Source organism: Anolis carolinensis, chromosome 1 (genome assembly GCF_035594765.1).
Source record: "Anolis carolinensis isolate JA03-04 chromosome 1, rAnoCar3.1.pri, whole genome shotgun sequence".
NCBI classification, from domain to species: Eukaryota; Metazoa; Chordata; class Lepidosauria; order Squamata; family Dactyloidae; genus Anolis; species Anolis carolinensis.
Genome location: NC_085841.1, coordinates 308217821 through 308238315, shown reverse-complemented (window position 1 = coordinate 308238315; position 20495 = coordinate 308217821). Strand labels below are relative to the sequence as shown.

The following is a 20495-nucleotide window of genomic DNA, read 5'->3' as shown; positions in this document are numbered from 1 at the left end:
GAATTGGAGATACTGTTGGGATAATTTGTGCAGAATTAATCAGCATTACTGACCATGGGTAGCAAAGTCAAAAAGAGCTTGTTGTTACTCAGAGTGGGAAAGATAGGATATAAACACTATTACAGTAATATTTTGCAAGCTTCAAGAGAAGAAAACTAGAACATCATGCTGCTTTCTGACATAATTTTGGGAATCAAGAAGATCTAAAAAGGATAGAATAATTTCTCAATTTTATTTTTCTCTTTTCAGTTGTAACTATTTTGTTCTATTTCAGTATCATTTTTAAGTTTTCATGGACATTTCTTTGCATGCTTTGTAATGCTTTCCTCCCTTCTCTTCCTTTCACCTCACCATTTTCACTATTTCCAGAAGTTTTGTTTTCCAGTTATTATTTCCAGTAGTAAAGGTTACACCATATTAACTAGTATTCATTGAAAAACAACAGCAATGGATTTAATCCAAAATAAAACTCCTTGGCTCTTGTATAATGGATTTGGGCTGAGGCCATCAATAGATATTGTCGCACATGAAACACTTCAGTAATAAACCCAATCTTTAAGTTTGCCTAAATCTGATCTTTAAGTTTGCTTTATTTTATTTCATTAAAACTCATTTTGTTGCTCTTTATTACATCTTATGACTAATGTTTTTTCACTTTCCTTCATGGGGACATACCTACTTCTAATTTTTATGGCTCTAGTTCATATGTCTTGGTAGTTTGGAGCTAGCAGTGATGGAACCAATGAAGATAGAGGTTCTGCAGCAATTGATTTCTCCAGCTACATAATAGTGTCCAGTGAATTTTAGTTCCAATCTGCTGGCATCTTCTGAAAGCTTAATTGCGTTCTTTTCACCTTGGCACCAGAATGAGCCTGCTGATTACTACACTTGTTAATAGTTTGAAAATGGTGGGAGTGCATCGCAGGAATATGAGGGTAAGGTGACTTAATGGTGCTGAAGTGAAGAATACAGCATTGTGGGAATTCTAGAAGGCAGCAAAAACGGGAAAAGTCTGGATAATTTTAAAGTCATCTAAGTGAATGTGTTGACATTTTTGAGATTGAAAACTGCAGTAGCCCCACTTGTATGATATATACGCGCATTCACATGCACCTGAAGCAAAATTTTTTCCCCTGGGCCAAGATCCTTCTTTCATGTATTGCACATGCTTGCATAAATTCAGTGTTTAAGCTTTGATTTGTCTATCTAATGATGGTGAATTAACATATGCAGCAGTTCTGTAGCTTTCTTTGCCTGTTTAAATGTGAAGTCCCGAATACTATACCCTTTAGTAGGGGATGCTCACAGATGCATACTTTGACATATGCCAAGGACCACTGTCTCTCCTGATTAAAAAAAATGGGACCAATTTTCTGGAAAGAAGCCTTAGCCTCCACCGCTGTCTTTATGTCCACACACACCACTGTAGGCTAACACTTCACTTGGAAGCACCCTAGAAGCCCAAAATGACAATCTGGGGAGTGACAGGCTATGAAGATTTAGAATCATAGAATCATAGAATAGTAGCGTTGGAAGAGACCTCATGGGCCATCCAGTCCAACCCCCTGCTAAGAAGCAGGAAATCGCATTCATAGCACCCCCGACAGATGGCCATCCAACCTCTGTTTAAAAGCCTCCAAAGAAGGAGCCTCTACCACAGTCCGGGGGAGAGAGTTCCACTGCCGAACAGCCCTCACTGTGAGGAAGTTCTTCCTAATGTTCAGGTGGAATCTCCTTTCCTGTAGTTTGAAGCCATTGTTCCGTGTCCTAGTCTGCAGGGCAGCAGAAAACAAGCTTGCTCCCTCCTCCCTATGACTTCTCCTCACATATTTGTACATGGCTATCATGTCTCCTCTCAGCCTTCTCTTCTGCAGGCTAAACATGCCCAGTTCTTTAAGCCTCTCCTCATAGGGCTTGTTCTCCAGACCTTTGATCATTTTAGTTGCCCTCCTCTGGACGCTTTCCAGCTTATCAACATCTCCCTTCAACTGTGGTGCCCAGAATTGGACGCAGTATTCCAGGTGTGGTCTGACCAAGGCAGAATAGAGGGGGAGCATGACTTCCCTGGATCTAGACGCTATACCCCTATTGATGCAGGCCAGAATCCCGTTGGCTTTCTTAGCAGCCGCATCACATTGCTGGCTCATGTTTAACTTGTTGTCCACAAGGACTTTTTCACATGTACTGCTGTCTAGCCAGGTGTCCCCCATTCTGTAGGAGTGACAAAGGGGCTGGGACAAGCAGGGGAGAACTGGAATGGGGAGGCAGGAAATGGATGGGAATGGTATGTGTGAATTGGGTTGTTGCTGTTTCTCTTCCTGCTCTTAGGAAGACTAATGAATGGGAAGAACTCAGTAAGAAGTAGAATGAGTGGGGCAGGTTTCTGAAGATCATTTCTGTGTGGAGCAGGGTTTGTGTATGCATTCAGTGTGAGGTGGATTTTTTTAATCCTTCTAAAACTGTGAGTCCTGAACCCAAACAGGGGTCCCCTTACGTCAATGTTAGGATTCCAAATTTTTTGGCAACAGTAAAAGTTTTCTGAATGCCACCTAGTGGCTGTTTAAGACATTTACACAAATCTGTTGTACAGTGTTTACAGCACTTTGCAGAAGGTGCTTCAGTTTTACTTCTTAAAAAGGAAACTCAGCCTGTTTAGCAAGCCTTGCGAATGCTAAATTATTATCAGTAAATATTTGATTATTATACTTATTTTATATATCTGTTTACCCAGGGTCATGTAAAGTTTTATTGAGCCAAAAGGGGTTGTGAGTGGTAAAAGTTTTTAAGAATCCATTTATTGAGGTTCAGTACTTGCATTTTATTCTCAGTGATTTGCCTTTTTGTGAAATAAATGTGCTATTGGAAAAAATCAACAGAAAATTACTATCCCAAAAGATTGGCTTTGTGTTTGGGTCTCAGACTACCCTCTTATCTTGCATTTTAATTCTTGGTGAAATTATGCCTCTTCTAGTCTCAACAGGTTGCTTTTTTGTAAAATGGATTTTGTTATCACAGCAGACATTTTCTAAATTGACATTCATATACCATACAGCAGCATGGCATTGTTTTTGATATCATTGCCCATGCCATTTCATCAATATTCTGAATGTGCTCACTAGCCTAGAAAAATGGAGGAATATTTTAAAATTCCATGTGGTTTACATTGGGAGTTCTCACCACAGCTCTGCAAGATGCCAGGAACTCCACAGAATTAATGACCAAGTTCTGTATTCTACTCTGCTTCCATACTGACTATTTCTTCTTGTATTTTGTGTATTCCAGCTGCTTATAATTGGTGGGTCTTTTGGACTTCGTGAGTTCACCCAGATTAGATATGATGCACTCAAGCTCCACAGCAAGGTAAACTGAATTTTCTTCCATTCCTCCATTTTTAGGGACTATGAAAATTATAAGGACAGAGGAAATGTATATGCTGGGTTGAGACAACTTAATGGAAGCTAAAACAGACAAGATACATATGTTTCAGACCTACTGACTCAAATATTTAGTTCCGGATCTTAGAAAGATGAAATGTAAATCACATGCAGCAAAGACACCGCAAACTATTTAGAAAGTCACTCCTGCTGAATTGTATTAAGACTTTGTTGAAGTAAAATTTACATGTTCTAGCTGCATGAGAGTGGGAGCACATATCCTTCATCATCCATGCTGCCCTTCTCCACAGCCCTTCAGGCACTGGGAGCAGAACATTTGCAACATTGAAACTGAATAAGGAGACTTCTGCTCCTGAAAAAAAAAATGTCTTGGAAATACTTTGCAATAAACTTCTAATTCTGTTACTGTATAATGGTTTCCTAGGGCAATATTTAGTTCAGATGAGTTCATGTTGCAATGCATAGAATCAGAATTCTTGGACAAGTTCTCTTGTCTTGTCTCTTATTTTGTATTTTAAAAGAAAGTTGTCAGTTTGATTATGTTAGTTTTGAATATATTTTTAATTTACTAAGTGGAACTTCAGCAAAAAAAAGTATCATACAAGCACTTTTCGAAACCGTACTTTTAGTCTGAACACAAAAAATTGATTTCTCTGCATAGAATCTCTTTCTGTCTCATTCATTCAGTCACACATTCTAAATTTTAAATGGCATGGCCTTGATGTAAAAATGGGATCCTATTGAGAGCTGGCAGATTGGATACCTCCACCAATGGAAAGGGTGGAAGTGATCAGGGTAACAACTTTGTAGAAGATGCCATGGGTCAATCATGGGGAGGTCAGAGATGTGTTCTATATTGTAGAACTGTAACCAGAAGGCGGTATTGTATAACCTCTTTATGCAAGGTTTAAAACAGTACATATTTCAGTGGATATATAGGCAATATCCTATCTGGTGTCATCAGACTTCTTGTATTTGCCCATCATTTTAACAGTTTGACAGTTCTGGCACTCAGACCTATAGACATCCAGTGCTTTGTTCCTCAGGTGAATGTTGCATGTTTGCAGCAGTGATTACTGCTTTCACAGTTCCAGCTGTGTGCAGTGTAACTACAGCATATTGGTAGGTTTAACTTCTGCAGATTTGATGTTTCATGGATTTGATTAGTATGTTCTCTCTAGAAATGCCTAGATCTTCCAGGGCAAATCCATAGTCAACCTCTGTTGGATGTTGACCATAGGATCACCCTGGTTAACCTAGAGATTCCTAATGTGGTACTGTCTCAGGTTTTTAAAAAGTAGTTTTTTTTTATTTGTGTTTAATTATATTGTATTTTTTGCACCTCAAACGCCTGGGAAATTGGAGGCCCATAGTATACCTACAGTGCCTTTTTTTCTCTTTTGGTACTATCACTATGGATCTTTATATAGAGTCATATCTTTGTGAAAAGTTTCTGAGTGTAAAATCTTGAGGATTAATAGTGTCAGTATGTGGCATTCTTTTAAGCTGCTAGGACAGCGTGCTACCATGACATATCACTACACTGATGCTAACCATATCCCTATGCACCTGTAGATTTACAGTCAACAAATTTTCTTACAGTGTCCTGCTACATTATGGGCACTGTTGAATAATCAGAATGGCATATCTAAGATCCCTAACATTGATGCCAGGGAAGCTGGCTTCCTATCCATTCTACATCCGTCAGAACCCAGCAGTGTAGGAGGGGACCCACTTTGAAGGCAGCTTGTTCAGGATTAATTTCTATATTGACCGTTAAAAATAATAGCATTTTGCTAAACTACATGTGAACACAGAAGTTTGAGAACAGACTTTAGTTTGCCCAGAGAGGCAATGTTTTGGTTCAGAATGTTTCCTTTTCTTATAGGTACCTCTGTGTTTGTTCTATTAAAATATGCATATCTCCTGGGTGGTGTTTGGGAGATAATATCTGAACACAGCTAAATAAGAAGTAATAAGCTTTGACAGGTTTTATCAAAGCTTAATCTTATAGAACAGCCTTCAAACAACAGCAAAAACCCACCCTCCAACCTGCTATTGTAATTATAGAATAACAAGGACTTAGACAAGAATACTGTATAATCTCATTTAATATTCCAGTGCTTTCGTATCAAAATTCATTGTTAAATTCTGTCATGCCTGAGGTATTTTATTTAAAAGGTATAAAACTGTCTTGAAAATTTCCCAAATGCAGGAACATTTTAGGAATAAGTAGAGTAGTTATACAATAAATAAAACAGTTACATAAAAGACAAAGGTCACTATTAGGATACTAATAGTATCATTGACTGACTATAAGTAGTTAAAAATATTCACCAACCTAAACATAGTTATGCCCTTCTTACTCGCCAAAATACGTTACAGGTAATGTCACTATTTGTGTTACTTCCCCATTCTTGAATGAAAATATCTGAAATTACTACAGAATTATCAAGTAAGCATATTAAATTAGATGGCTCTTGGGCATCTGGAAGTTTTGTCAGCTTTTTCTTTACAGCTGTAACACAATTAAGGGCCCGTCAGATCATCACATTTTGCTGTCTTAGTAAACCAATAGGGATATAAGGAAAGATTTCTAATGTTCATCCATTTCTAGATAGGAAGGTAGTTGTTTGTTAAATCTATAAACAAGGGAATACCAGGGCAGTGCAGATTCTGTCACTGAATTTTACAAAATAATTGTCTTGTCTAGCCAAGTTTCCTACATTTAATTGGCTTTCAGTAAACTAATCACAGAGACTGTGTGTGGCGAGGGATTGATATGATCCCTGTGCCTTCTCCTCCTTCGTCCTCTTTTGAGCAGGTCACATAGGGCCAGGGCTGCAAATGTAATGAAGACAAATCTTTTTGTTCATGCTGATTTTCATACTAAGTTTGTTACGTTGTTGCCTGGACTTCAGTTCCTGATAGTTATTATTTTTTAAAATGTAACCTGGGATGTTCAAGGTTCGTGAATGAATATATAAATATTCTGTAGTGCTCATTACACCAAAACTCCTTCATTTGTTCATCAAAGTTATCCTAGCCCAAGTGACTTACTTCATTTAAACAAAGTTTGCTTTCAGAGTTGTTAATTTCTGTGCATCCCAACTGGTAATGATATAGCTAAATGTTTAATACAGCAATTTTGCATAATTTTTCATTTATTTACCACTGGTGCGAATTGTATATGTGTATCTGTATGTGTGTGTACAGAACGATCTGTTTATTGGCAGGAATATGTCCCTGAACTTACAGTGAGGAACAATGAACCCTATTAAAATTAATTATTTTCATCAGACGTTACCACAAAGTTGCCCTGGAGGACCTAATAATAATAATAACAACAACAACAACAACAACAACGACAACAACAACAACTTTATTTTTATATCCCGCCACCATCTCCCCACAGGGACTCGAGGCGGCTTACATGGAGCAAGGCCCAACAACACAGTTAAGATAAAAATGAACATAAAAATACATAAAAATGCAATTAACAGTATAAAAATAGGATAAAAACAGCAATATAGGATAAAAATAGCAATACTATAACAATAATTAATAATATCAACTGGCAACGAGACACAGTTTCTGTCATCTTCATAGGTGGGTAGACTAAAGCACCAGTACAGAATAGGATGATAACTGAAGTGCACCTAGAAAACTCCTATAGTAGTATCCTATCTAGGAACAGGCTAGGTCCTCCAGGGAAAATTCTATGGTGACTTCCCAAAAAAAGCATACTATAGTATTACTGGAAGAACTAGAAAATTCCTTGAGGGCATACCTCTAAAATTGTAGACACTAGTCCCACTGGTACAGGAGTCATACTAGATGTAAGTATGTATGTATACATAGTTTTGCTATTGGCAAATGATCCTTTATTCTCTGAGAGCCTTAGTTTTAAACCATATTAGAGCATAACAGAGAGAAAAGAAGGGGCATGCGGTCTTCTTGCACATCATGGCTCATTTGGACAATTTCCATTAGGAAGGTTTGCCAGGCTTTCAAAATGGCATCAAGGGACAGCCAAAACTCATAACAATATGGTGCTGAAAGGATGTAGCTGTTAACAAATGTTCATTCTACCTAGATATCAAATAGAAGTATTGGTATCCATTAAATGAGTCATGTATTTTTTTTTACAAAATTGACATAATGTCTGTATTCTCTAAACAAAAGATGCTTGATGCACAATTTTTTTTCTTATGAACATTCATATTTTGCTTCCTTTTTCAATTGTCCTGTATCAGCTTGAATCATATCTAAAAACTGATAACTCTGATTAAAATTTAAATAGTCATTGAGAATACATTCCAAGACACAAACTCATGGATGTCCAAAATGGTGTATAATAGCAAACTTTATGTTTTCATTATATTTGAGCCAGAAAGGCTAAACTACAACTCCCAGAATTCAAAAACAGCCCCCTGCCAACCCCATCAGTATTCAATGTTGGCCATCTAGGTAGTATGCCAAGCTTGGAGCAGATCCATTGTGGACTGGGTTCAGAGTGCACTTTAATAGTAGGTTAACTACAGCTCCCAAAGGACAAATCTATCCCCCCCTAACCCCACCAGTATTCAAATTTGGGTGTATTAGGTATTTGAACCAAATGTGGTCCATATCCATAGTCTAGGTTCACAGTGCTCTCTGGAGGTAGGTGAATTACATCTTGCCTAAATTATTGTCAGTTCCTCTCAAATCCCTCTAGTATTTTCTGTTGGTCAAAGGAGTTCTTTGTGGGAAGTTTGACCCAATTCTATCGTTGTTGGGGTTGGGGTAATTGGCTAAGTGAATAAACCCAAAGGGTGCTCACCAATGTGTTTTCTTCATCCTGGAAAGAAGTGACAAGTGGGGATCGCAGGGTTCCGTCCTGGGCCCGGTTCTGTTTAACATCTTTATTAATGACTTAGATGAAAGGCTAGAAGGCACAATCATCAAGTTTGCAGATGACACCAAACTGGGAGGGATAGCTAGTACTCCAGAAAACAGGAGCAGAATCCAAAATTATCTTAACAGACTAGAGAGATGGGCTGAAAATGAAGTTCAGCAGGGACAAATGCAATATACTCCACTTAAGCAGAAAAAATGAAATGCAAAGATACAGAATGGGGGACGCCTGGCTCGACAGCAGTTCGTGTGAAAAAGATCTTGGAGTCCTCGTGGACAACAAGTTAAACATGAGCCAACAATGTGATGTGGCGGCAAAAAAAGCCAATGGGATTTTGGCCTGCATAAATAGGAGTATAGTGTCTAGATCCAGGGAAGTCATGCTCCCCCTCTATTTCGCCTTGGTCAGACTATACCTGGAATACTGTGTCCAATTCTGGGCACTGCAATTGAAGGGAGATGTTGACAAGCTGGAATGTGTCCAGAGGAGGGTGACTAAAATGATCAAAGATCTGGAGAACAAGCCCTATGAAATGCGACTTAAAGAGCTGGGCATGTTTAGCCTGCAGAAGAGAAGGCTGAGAGGAGACATGATAGCCATGTATAAATATGTGAGGGGAAGTCATAGGGATGAGGAAGCAAGCTTGTTTTCTGCTGCCCTGGAGACCAGGACACGGAACAGTGGCTTCAAACTGCAGGAAAGGAGATTCCACTTGAACATCAGGAAGAACTTCCTCACTGTGAGAGCTGTTTGGCAGTGGAACTCTCTGCCCCGGGGTGTGGTGGAGGCTCCTTTGGAGGCTTTTAAGCAGAGGCTGGATGGCCATCTGTCAGAGGGTGCTCTGAATATCATTTCCTGCTTCTTGGCAGGGGGTTGGATGGCCAGTGAGGTCTCTTCCAACTCTATGATTCAAGGAGCTCTTTGATTATAGGTGAACTATAAATTCCAGCAACTATAACTCTCAAATGTCGAGGTCTATTTTCCCCAAACTTCACCAGTGTTCCCATTTGGGCATATTGAGTATTCGTGCCAAGTTCACAGTCCTCTCAGGATGTAGGTGAACTACAACACCAAAACTAAAGATCAATACCAAACCTTTCGTTGGGGGAGTTCAGAATGCTCTTTGATTGTATGTTAACTATAAATCCCAGCAACTACAACTTTCAAATGACAAACTCAGTCCCCCCTCCCAACTCCACCAGTATTCAAATTTGGGCAAGTCGGATATTTGTGCTATATTTGGTCTAGTGAATGAAAATATATCCTACATATCAGATATTTACATTACGATTCATAACAGTAGCAAAATTACAGTTATGTAGTAACAACAAAAAATAATTTTATGGTTTGGGGCCATTGCAGCATGAGGAACTGTATTAAGGGGTCGCTGCATTAGGAAGGTTGAGAATCATTGCTCTAGGAGGATCTTTGTCTTTACTCTTGTGGCTTGTTCTTGATCTTGCAGCTCTTCTGATGTCTTTCGTAGAATACCCATTAGCCTGTAGAGCCATGTTTAGGTGATTCAGTTCACCTTGGAGGAGGTGGTGTTCCAGGTAGACAATGCAAACAGGATCTGTGATCTAGCTTTAAACAAACCAGGGTTCTTTCTCCCACCCTGGACTGCCAACAGAACCTCTGAAGATGCCAGCCACAGATGCAGGCGAAAGACCAGGAGAGAATGCTATTGGATCATGGCCATACAGCTCGAAAAACTCACAGCAACCCAGTGATTCTGGTCTTGAAAGCCTACGACAACACAAAATATTTATGATTGGCCAAGAGCATCAGGGGGTTGTCATTCTGTCTCTGTACACATTCTCTAGTCTGCTCCTCCCTTGTCCATTTTACATAGTTGTCAGGGTCCTTGGGAATGAAACTTTAAGTATCAGTTCTGGGTGAAAAAAGATGCTGGAATCAATGTCTGTTTTGGGCTTTAATTCTTTCCATGCCTCCTTTGGCTCTTGATTTGTTAGACCTCTTATTTACTCAGATGTGGGGCTGTTATTGTCTGACTTGGGATTGCCTTTGCTGTGCTCCCTTGAATGGACCCTTTGTGCTTGAATGTGGACTACCTTTGATCTGGTTTCTTGGATTGCCCAAGCATTTTTCATTGCCACTATCTCTACTTTGACCCTACCAGTTGAGGTTGTAGATTGTTTGGTTTTTTTCCTCAGGGCCTGCTTGTCTGGAGCAGAATATCAGTTCTAGCAGATGTAGTATTTGCTCACATTGCAAATGTTGTAGCTTTGGCTTCTTTGTTTACCTCTCCATCACCTATGCAGTTGTTATGTTTTCTTTTTTGGGGGGTCATTATGGCAGCTCCTTTGTCTCTTTCCTTTGGCAATAGGTGATGATACAGGATAAATAATGATTCCAGATGTTTCTGGTCATCATTTCATACCATGGCTGCCTGATGCTTGTTTTTACTGATTTGAATAGAAATATGAGTGGGAAGAACATATACATTTTTCTTTAAAGGTTCTGTCAAAGCCCGGTTTCAAACAGGTATAATTGTGCAGGTATAATGAATTCTGCATTCTGTGCTCATTGCTGTTGGATTCCAGCTGATCCATTTATGAAACCAAGAAAGAAAGTGGAGGTGCTTTGACTTGAAAGGCCATGAGCAGCAGCAGTTGCCTAGCATTAAACAATAACAACAACACAGTATAAAAACTATGGCAAATATCAGTCATAGAAAATTAGTTGAGACACATAGAGAGAATCAAGTGAGACAAGATGTTTTTAAAATCCTTACAATTATGTTTTTCAAAGCAAAAAAGTATATACATAAGTAGATCATTGGAAAGGGGCGATTAAAAAGGATACTAAAGAAATAGCAGGTATCTGCAAAAACTTTTTATATATGTTTTTGGTAATGCAGCTTTCTACCTCCTTTCATCACCAATTATCAGAGAAATATTTCATAAGGCTATTTCCATTGTACAGTGATTTTTCAAGAAAATAAATTATGGTTTTAAAAAGTATTGTTCTGTTTTGCTTGCACTGCTCTGGACTAAGATCATGGAGAGGATCCCCAGTCACTGTGACTTGTTGTCTTAATCTTGAATGAAGCATGCCTTCTTTTCTTGGCCATGACATCTAGAAACACTTTGAGGGCATTCATCCTTGTAGACATAGACAATTAAACATCTAGCACAGCATATGCCCTACTTCAAGCTCACCTTTTTCATTTTCCCACACTAAAAAGGCAGTGCAGTACAATACTGCTTTTTTACCCATAATATTTTGAATGCCAACTATGCTGAATCCCACCTCTCCAGATATTTCTGATGCCATCTTTAGAGTAACTGGAACAATGACTACAAAAACAAAATGGCTTTCAAAAATTATTTCAGTGTTTCCAAAGAAATTTGTTTTTCATTAATTAACTTTATGGAACTTATGGGAGATTTAGAAGAGAGTTTTTATGAATGTCTTTGAAAAACATTGTGTTTATTCTTTATTGCTGTAAAGGTTCACTAGATGTCAGTATAGAAGTTATTTTGATTGATATTTAAGAAATCTTGAATGAAGTCCTGATTTTATTGTCTTCAAGTCCTGAGGAAAAATGACTCAGTGTGATTAGGTTTATGATGTTTTTAATGAAACTTTTAAGAATATTTTAGTAGACATACAAACCAAAAAGGTTGTGGTTGAATTCCATAATTTGTTTCCTTACATATAGCACTACAGAAATTCAATTTCCATATTGCTCCTACTAAGAGCACAGTATTGAAACACGTAATCATTGCATAGAAATAGATGTTGGCAGATGTAGTAATTATGTTTATACAGGTACTATGATTTGATTCTTATGGGTTTTTTGGTGCCTCATGCTTGAACCTTGGACATTTCAGTGTAATCTATAAGTTCCTTTTACCTGGAGCTCTAATATAAAAAGGCAGTCATATCATTGAATGTAAGGGGGGAAATTTGAAAGCCTTGCAGTATATAAGAAATTGAATTTAACCATTATAAATATAATTATAATAATCCAACTTTGTAGCAGATGTGTCAAGGACAGAACGCCACAAGATTCAAAGTAACAGAGTTTATTAGATTACAGAACTCAAAAATGCCCGTAAAACACAAGGGCCAGGCAGTTTTTGCCTTTAGGAGCAAAAAGGGGCAAAAGTAAATGTTCAAAAGATAAACCGGATTAAACCGGAGTTTAATCCGGGTAAAAACAAACTGCTTGCTTCAGCCTGGGTATAAACGAAACGAAAGCCAAGGAACAAAAGATACAAAGAATGCAACTAATTGGCAGCAGATTCCTCTCTGCTGCCAACACTGTGCTTAGAGTAACTTGCGTCGCTCCCCCACACACACAGCAGACAGGATCTCCAACACGAGTAAATCAGCAAAGGATTGTAGCAGTTGAGTAGACCAGTTCCGTTCCGTAGATCAAAGCCAGAAGCAGACGTTTGTAGTTTTTCCAAGTCCAAGAAGGGGGGAAGACAAGCCGTGGTCAGTTCAGTCCGAGTTCTCAAAGCAGGAGATGGCGTCCGTCAAGAAGACGACGGAAGGTCAAGCTAATAAGAGTAAGCACAGGTTTGCACAAACAAATGCCCACACAATCCCTCCCGCCGTCTGACCCTGGATTCCAATCAACTTACGTCACAGCACAGGAAAGCACACAAGTCTTCAGGGAAGCGTCCCACACACACACGGATCCCAAGCGTTTGCCCAGATTACCTTGCCCAACGCAATTTGCAATTGCTCTCAAGCCCCATTTTATGCCAGTTACAAATCTTCATCACTGTCAGCTGTCCTCCTTAACCCGGGCGTTTCCTCATCACTTTCCTCGTCAGAGCTGGAACACCTCTGACTACGCCCAACAGCATCTCCAGCTGTGGATCCCGTCCCATCCCTCCAGCTAAACCATGGGTCTAATCCTGAAGGTCCCCATTCATCTTCTGTCCCATCATGGCCAGTGGCACCCACTTCCTCCCTTACCCGAGTCCAATCCATCTCATCCTCCTCTGAGCTAACCAGCCCCTCCTCCATTCTCTCCGTAAACCCTTCGAAAGACTCCTCGTCAGATGGTGCTGCAAATATGTCTCGCAGTCTTTTTCTCTCTCGCTCCTCGAGAGTATCTGACTCTCGAGGAGTCTTACGCCCACGTCTGTCAGTAACAGAGCCATGAGGCTCAATCATAACACTATCCCCTCTCACAAAGGCCTCCTCCCCCGATGGCGGAGAAGTGGCAGTGATACCCTCCGCTATAGCACCACGACGACTAGAGGTATCAAGTTTCAACAGCGAACGATGAAAGACTGGATGGACCTTTAAACTAGACGGTAAACGCAAACGAAACGCAACAGAAGAAATCTTTTTAACGATAGGAAAGGGACCCAAATACCGAGGCGCAAACTTTCCCCCAGCCTGTTTAATATGTTTGGAAGATAACCACACCAAATCCCCTTCTTCCAACTCCTCCCCTGCCTGCCTGTGGCGGTCAGCCTGAGTCTTCTGCGTTGCCTTAGCTTCCAACAGTAAGCGACGGGCAACATCATGCAATGCAGCCATTTCCGAAGAGCGGTACACAGGGTCCGAAGAGACCACATTGGTCGACGGCGCCACACCTCCCCGTGGGTGAAAACCATAAGTTAGCTCAAATGGCGTATGCTGACTAGACGTGTGCACCGCATTGTTGTAAGCAAATTCCGCCACCGGTAACCACTTTACCCAAGCCGTGGGTTGATCTAAACAAAAACAACGCAGATACTGCTCTAAGAGCCCATTAACCCGTTCCGACTGTCCATCCGTTTGCGGATGGAAAGCTGAAGACACGTTTAACTTAGTCCCCAAACACTCATGGAAGTGTTTCCAAAAGCGTGACACAAATTGCGGAGCCCTATCTGAAATAATCACCTCGGGTGCTCCGTGCAAACGATAGATGTGCTTTGTAAATAGTAAGGCCAACGTAGGGGCCGCCGGAATGGTTGAACAAGGAATAAAATGAGCCAGTTTACTAAATAAATCCACCACCACCCAAATACAAGTATAACCCCCAGACTTAGGCAAATCTGAAATAAAATCCATGGAAATGATTTGCCATGGCCTCTCCGGAACAGGTAAAGACGATAACAACCCTCTAGGGCGCCCAACAGGCGTCTTACTCTGCTGACAAACGGCGCAGCTGTCACAAAAGCGCAGAATGTCTTGCCGCATCTTTGGCCACCAGTAGCTCCTGGTGATAAGCTGTACGGTCTTGAACCTGCCAAAGTGCCCAGCCATGGGTTCGTCATGGTGGGCTCTAATCACCTCCAACCTGAGGGTCCCCACTGGTACGTAAACCTGCCCCCTACGCACCAATACCCCGTCTTGATCCTGGAGATGTGGCAGTATGGTACGGTTACCTGCAGAGAGCAGCATCAGTTGCTCCTGAGTCCACACATCATCCTTCTGAGCCTCAAGGATCTGGTCATGTAACCCAAGCTCATTATCTACAACACACAGAGAGGCAGTAGGCAAGATGGTCTGACATACTACCTGCTCATTGGTCTTAAATTCCGGCTTGCGGGATAAAGCATCGGCCCGCAAGTTTGCCTTCCCCTCCACGAACTGCACCTTGAAGTTAAACCTGGAGAAAAACAAAGCCCAGCGGATTTGACGCTGGTTTAACTTCTTTGCTGTTTGCAAGTGCTCTAAGTTCTTGTGATCAGATCTGACCACGATCTGGTGCCGTGCCCCTTCAAGCCAGTGCCGCCACACCTCAAACGCCACCTTAATCGCCAACAACTCCTTCTCCCATATGGTATAGTTCTGCTCGAAGGGTGTTAGTTGCCGCGAGTAAAATCCACAGGGACGCAAGGTCCCTGAGGAATCCTTCTGAGACAATACAGCCCCCAACGCGTAGCTAGAAGCGTCCGCTTCTACCACGAACGGTCTGTCAACATCAGGATGGGTTAGTATGTTGTCCGATTGAAAACTAGACTTTAGTTGTAGAAACGCCTCGTGAGCTTCCCGCCCCCACACAAATGGCTGTTTCTTGCGCAGAAGCTGCGTCAAAGGTACCGTGAGCTTTGCAAAATTCGGAATAAACTCCCGGTAGTAATTAGCGAAACCCAAGAACCTTTGTACATCCTTCTTAGACTTCAGCTCCTGCCATGAGTTGACGGCGTCAACCTTATGTGGGTCCATTTTAAGTTCCCTACCTGACACTACATGACCTAGGAACTCCACTTCAGGCACATGAAAGACGCACTTGGAAGCCTTGGCGAAAAGCCCATTAGCCCGCAGTCGGTGCAGAACCTGCTTGACATGTTGACGATGTTCTTTCTCGTCCTTAGAAAAAATCAAGATATCATCCAAATAAATCACTAAAAATTGGTCAATTAGGTCCCTGAACACATCGTTCATGAACCTCTGGAATACCGCAGGAGCATTACAAAGCCCAAAAGGCATGACTCGGAACTCGTGGCATCCGAAACACGTGTTAAATGCCGTCTTCCATTCATCCCCTTCCCGTATACGGATTAAGTTATAGGCCCCCCGCAGGTCAAGCTTGGTAAAGACCTTAGCCCCTTGCACCCTTGATAACAGTTCCGAGATTAAAGGGAGCGGGTACCTATCCCGAATGGTGTATTTGTTTAGGATCCGATAGTCACAGACCAGCCTAAGTTCCCCAGTCTTTTTGGCTACAAAGAATACTGGTGCCGCAGTTGGAGAACTAGATGGGCGAATAAACCCCTTGGCTAAATTTTCATCTAGAAACTCCCGCAAAGCTTGCCTTTCCGGTACAGTCAAGGCATACAGCCTCCCTGCTGGCAGTTTCGCACCTTCTGCTAACTTGATGGCGCAATCATATGGCCTGTGCGGTGGTAATTTGTCCGCTTCTCTTTTACAAAATACATCAGAGAACTCCCCATACTCAGCAGGCACTCCCTCCATATCAGAATGAGTAACATTTAGAGTGCAACAATCCTGCCTCTTTAAGATCACTTTACGTGTTGCCCAATCTACTTGTGGGTTTACTACAGCTAGCCAATCCATCCCCAGGATCACATCATATCTAGGCAAGCTCGTAATATCCCACACAAACGTTCCCGTTACTCCCTGCACCTCCCACGTTACTGCTGAGGTTTCATGGTTAACCACCCCAGTCTCCAGCAGTCTCCCATCTGCTCCTTCCACCCACACGTCGCATGCCTTGCGCACTCTAGGAATGCCATGCTTCTTAGCAAACTCAATATCTACATAGGAGACCGTAGCCCCTGAGTCCAGCAGTGCCAAAGTAGAAACAAGTTCCCTTCCCCCAACAGATAATGTAATGGGTACGAAAACATGCTTCCTCCCCTCAGTTGACTGCTTGAGGAGCCCTAGTGCGTTGGACTCACGTCGCACTAGGGCTGACCTTTTCCCGAAAGCTGGGAAGGTTTCACATTACAATTTTTGGCAAAATGCCCAGCATTCCCACAGTACAAACACAAGCCCAGCTGCCTCCTACGGCTCTTTTCCTCTGTAGACAGCTTTTTAAAGACCCCAAGCTCCATGGGCTCTTCCCCCATCACCACAGGTGCCCTGGTTACATGCATGGATGGCGCACACATTGCTTTTGAGTGTTTACGAGCCTCGAACCTTGCGTCTAAACGCAGCACCTTAGCTACTAAGGCGTCCCAGCTTTCAGCCGGCTCCAAGCGTGCTAATTCATCCTGGAGCAAATCACTTAACCCGGCAGTAAATAAAAGCATGAATGCATTTTCCCCCCAATCCAGCTGGTGGCGATACAGGTTAAACTTATTTAAGTAATCCAAAACAGTCCCCTTTCCCTGTTTCAACCGATACAGAGCCCACCCAGCGTTCTCCGTGCGGAGAGGATCCCCAAAAGTATCAGTTAACAACTTTTTGAAATTATTCAAATTGTCCTTGACTGGGTCATTTCCCAAAATTAAATTAGTGGCCCATTGTCCTGCGGGACCGGTCAACAAACTCAAAATAAAGGCCACCTTGCTAGTGTCTGTAGGAAAAGCATGAGCACTGAGCTGAGAAAAATAAAGCTCCACTTGTGCCAAAAAGGTTGGCAACTTGCACCTGGTTCCGTCAAAGCGTTCAGGAGTCAAAACATGTCCTTTCACAGCCTGAGCTGTTTGGCTAACGGTAAAAGCCGTTTGCAATTGGTCTACTTTGGCCCTTAACTCATCCATCGTCTTCCTGACGGGTTTATTGCTGCAATAAACTTTTTATGGGCGTTGGGCAATCTGTCAAGGACAGAACGCCACAAGATTCAAAGTAACAGAGTTTATTAGATTACAGAACTCAAAAATGCCCGTAAAACACAAGGGCCAGGCAGTTTTTGCCTTTAGGAGCAAAAAGGGGCAAAAGTAAATGTTCAAAAGATAAACCGGATTAAACCGGAGTTTAATCCGGGTAAAAACAAACTGCTTGCTTCAGCCTGGGTATAAACGAAACGAAAGCCAAGGAACAAAAGATACAAAGAATGCAACTAATTGGCAGCAGATTCCTCTCTGCTGCCAACACTGTGCTTAGAGTAACTTGCGTCGCTCCCCCACACACACAGCAGACAGGATCTCCAACACGAGTAAATCAGCAAAGGATTGTAGCAGTTGAGTAGACCAGTTCCGTTCCGTAGATCAAAGCCAGAAGCAGACGTTTGTAGTTTTTCCAAGTCCAAGAAGGGGGGAAGACAAGCCGTGGTCAGTTCAGTCCGAGTTCTCAAAGCAGGAGATGGCGTCCGTCAAGAAGACGACGGAAGGTCAAGCTAATAAGAGTAAGCACAGGTTTGCACAAACAAATGCCCACACAATCCCTCCCGCCGTCTGACCCTGGATTCCAATCAACTTACGTCACAGCACAGGAAAGCACACAAGTCTTCAGGGAAGCGTCCCACACACACACGGATCCCAAGCGTTTGCCCAGATTACCTTGCCCAACGCAATTTGCAATTGCTCTCAAGCCCCATTTTATGCCAGTTACAAATCTTCATCACTGTCAGCTGTCCTCCTTAACCCGGGCGTTTCCTCATCACTTTCCTCGTCAGAGCTGGAACACCTCTGACTACGCCCAACAGCATCTCCAGCTGTGGATCCCGTCCCATCCCTCCAGCTAAACCATGGGTCTAATCCTGAAGGTCCCCATTCATCTTCTGTCCCATCATGGCCAGTGGCACCCACTTCCTCCCTTACCCGAGTCCAATCCATCTCATCCTCCTCTGAGCTAACCAGCCCCTCCTCCATTCTCTCCGTAAACCCTTCGAAAGACTCCTCGTCAGATGGTGCTGCAAATATGTCTCGCAGTCTTTTTCTCTCTCGCTCCTCGAGAGTATCTGACTCTCGAGGAGTCTTACGCCCACGTCTGTCAGTAACAGAGCCATGAGGCTCAATCATAACAAGATGAGACTTTTGGTTGCATTTTCAGTTTTTAAATAGGCCCATTTCTGCTAGGAAATACCAGCACATTTTTTTATATAGTTATACCCTTTTCAAAAAACAGAAGGGAAAAAAGGAAAGGTTTATAGCACTGTACTGTGTAACATTTTCTCTTTCTCAGCCCAAGCCCAGGGGCATTTTGGTTTAAATCCTGCACTTCAGGCTATTTCAGCGGTTTGTAAAAGTACCGGTACAGCATATTAAAGAGGCTTTTCAAAGGCACCTTGAGGAATTGTGTTTTAATATTTTAAACATGGGTGTCTTATTTTTCTTACTCCCCTACTCCATCTAGTTCTATTACATCCAAGATGAGTCAGCCTGCTATTCAGCAAGAGCGCTCCAGTTCCTAAATGGGAATCTAGATACCCAATTGTGCATTTTTCAACAGTACTCTTGCTGTTTTGACAAGCTGTAAGGGTATATGCCACTGTGAGAAATTTTAATCATAAAAGTGATAAGTAAACAGTGTAAATAAGATTTTTTAAAAAATCTTTCTGAACTAGAAGCTACTTTTAAATTTAAACTATATTTTTAAAAAAGGAATCAGCAGAGATACTTCCATACATTCTCTCTCGTACAGGGTATTCTCCTGCAATGATTTCTCTATTCTCCCTTTACTTTCTTTGGATTCTTCTCCCTGATGACCTTCATTCCTTCTTCTTTGTAGTCCAGTCCTCATTCTGGACTACTACAAATCCATTTGCCCCCTGTGTGAATTATCATTGCATGCCTTTGAAGTTAATGTTCATACTTTTCCCATTGCTTTTTTCCCTCTGCCTCTGAGAACAATGTGCCCTTGTTCTTCTACAGGCGTGTTTTTCAATCTGCTTCTTAGCCTCCCACAAATCTCCACTCTTCTGTGTTTCATAGAAGCTCTTTAGGGATTCTTTAGGTGAGAGCTTTAGCCTCCCTAGTCTATTCACAACTTGAGCTCATGTTGCCATATTTGGGGTCCTCAGCCATAGCCAGAGAGTGGAAATTGGTGGCATGCTTGCTTGTGCATTTAAGCATCTGTAAGTAGGGTTTCATTATTATTTACCCTCCTCTCTTCCCAGAGCTTAATGCAACATACATTGTTCTTTCCTTTATTTTATAGTGGCAGAAAGAGATTTGAATCCAAGCCTATCTGCTTACTTAATGCTTCTTACTGCTGTACCACACTGTGACTCCCTGGGATCTAATGGTGATTCAGCGTTCTCTTTGCAAAATTGACCAGATGGGTAGCTTTGACTTAGAGGTGTGCAAGTATTTTCTCTTTGTCATACTTTTCTTTCTGTAAAACAGAAGTCCATTGATGGAATATGCAAATATTTTATATAGTGGCACAGAAGGGAGTTGGGTAAGTTCTGTAGTTGACTGTGTGTCCAGAGGTGATACACCATGACATTTTTAACTTATCCTTTATAGTGTATGTGTGTGTGTGTGTGTGTGTGTGTGTGTGTGTGTGTGTGTGTGTATATATATATATATATATATATATATATATATATATATATATAAATTTTTGTCTAAAAATCTACCTAAAAAAACTGGACCAACTTATTCATGGATCACTGTGAGTACTGTACCTTGTTATATATATATAAAAAAAGAATCATTCCCTTCTCTTGAGTAGAGTGACAAAAGTTAAGAGCTTTGTCCATGGATTTCATCCCACACAATAAGTAAAGCATTGGGAATCATTATTTTTCCCTTAAGCTTCGCACTGCCCCATTTAGAAATTCAACGAATGATTTTTTTCTACCCTCATTGCATGTTTTTCTTCGTTCAGCTTTCTTTTCAAATTATCCATTTACCTTCCCATCACAAGAG

General features: G+C 41.4%; 1 protein-coding gene across 2 annotated transcripts in view; it reads left to right on the top strand.

The window, feature by feature from the left end:
- LOC100554312 (cytochrome c oxidase assembly protein COX16 homolog, mitochondrial) overlaps nt 1-20495 on the top strand; it is a 75676-nt gene that overhangs the window by 31430 nt on the left and 23751 nt on the right. For both annotated transcript variants that reach the window (XM_008118153.2, XM_008118152.3), the window contains exon 2: nt 3283-3360. In XM_008118153.2, the coding sequence (XP_008116360.1) occupies nt 3283-3360 (78 nt within the window). The remainder of the gene's footprint in view (nt 1-3282; nt 3361-20495) is intronic.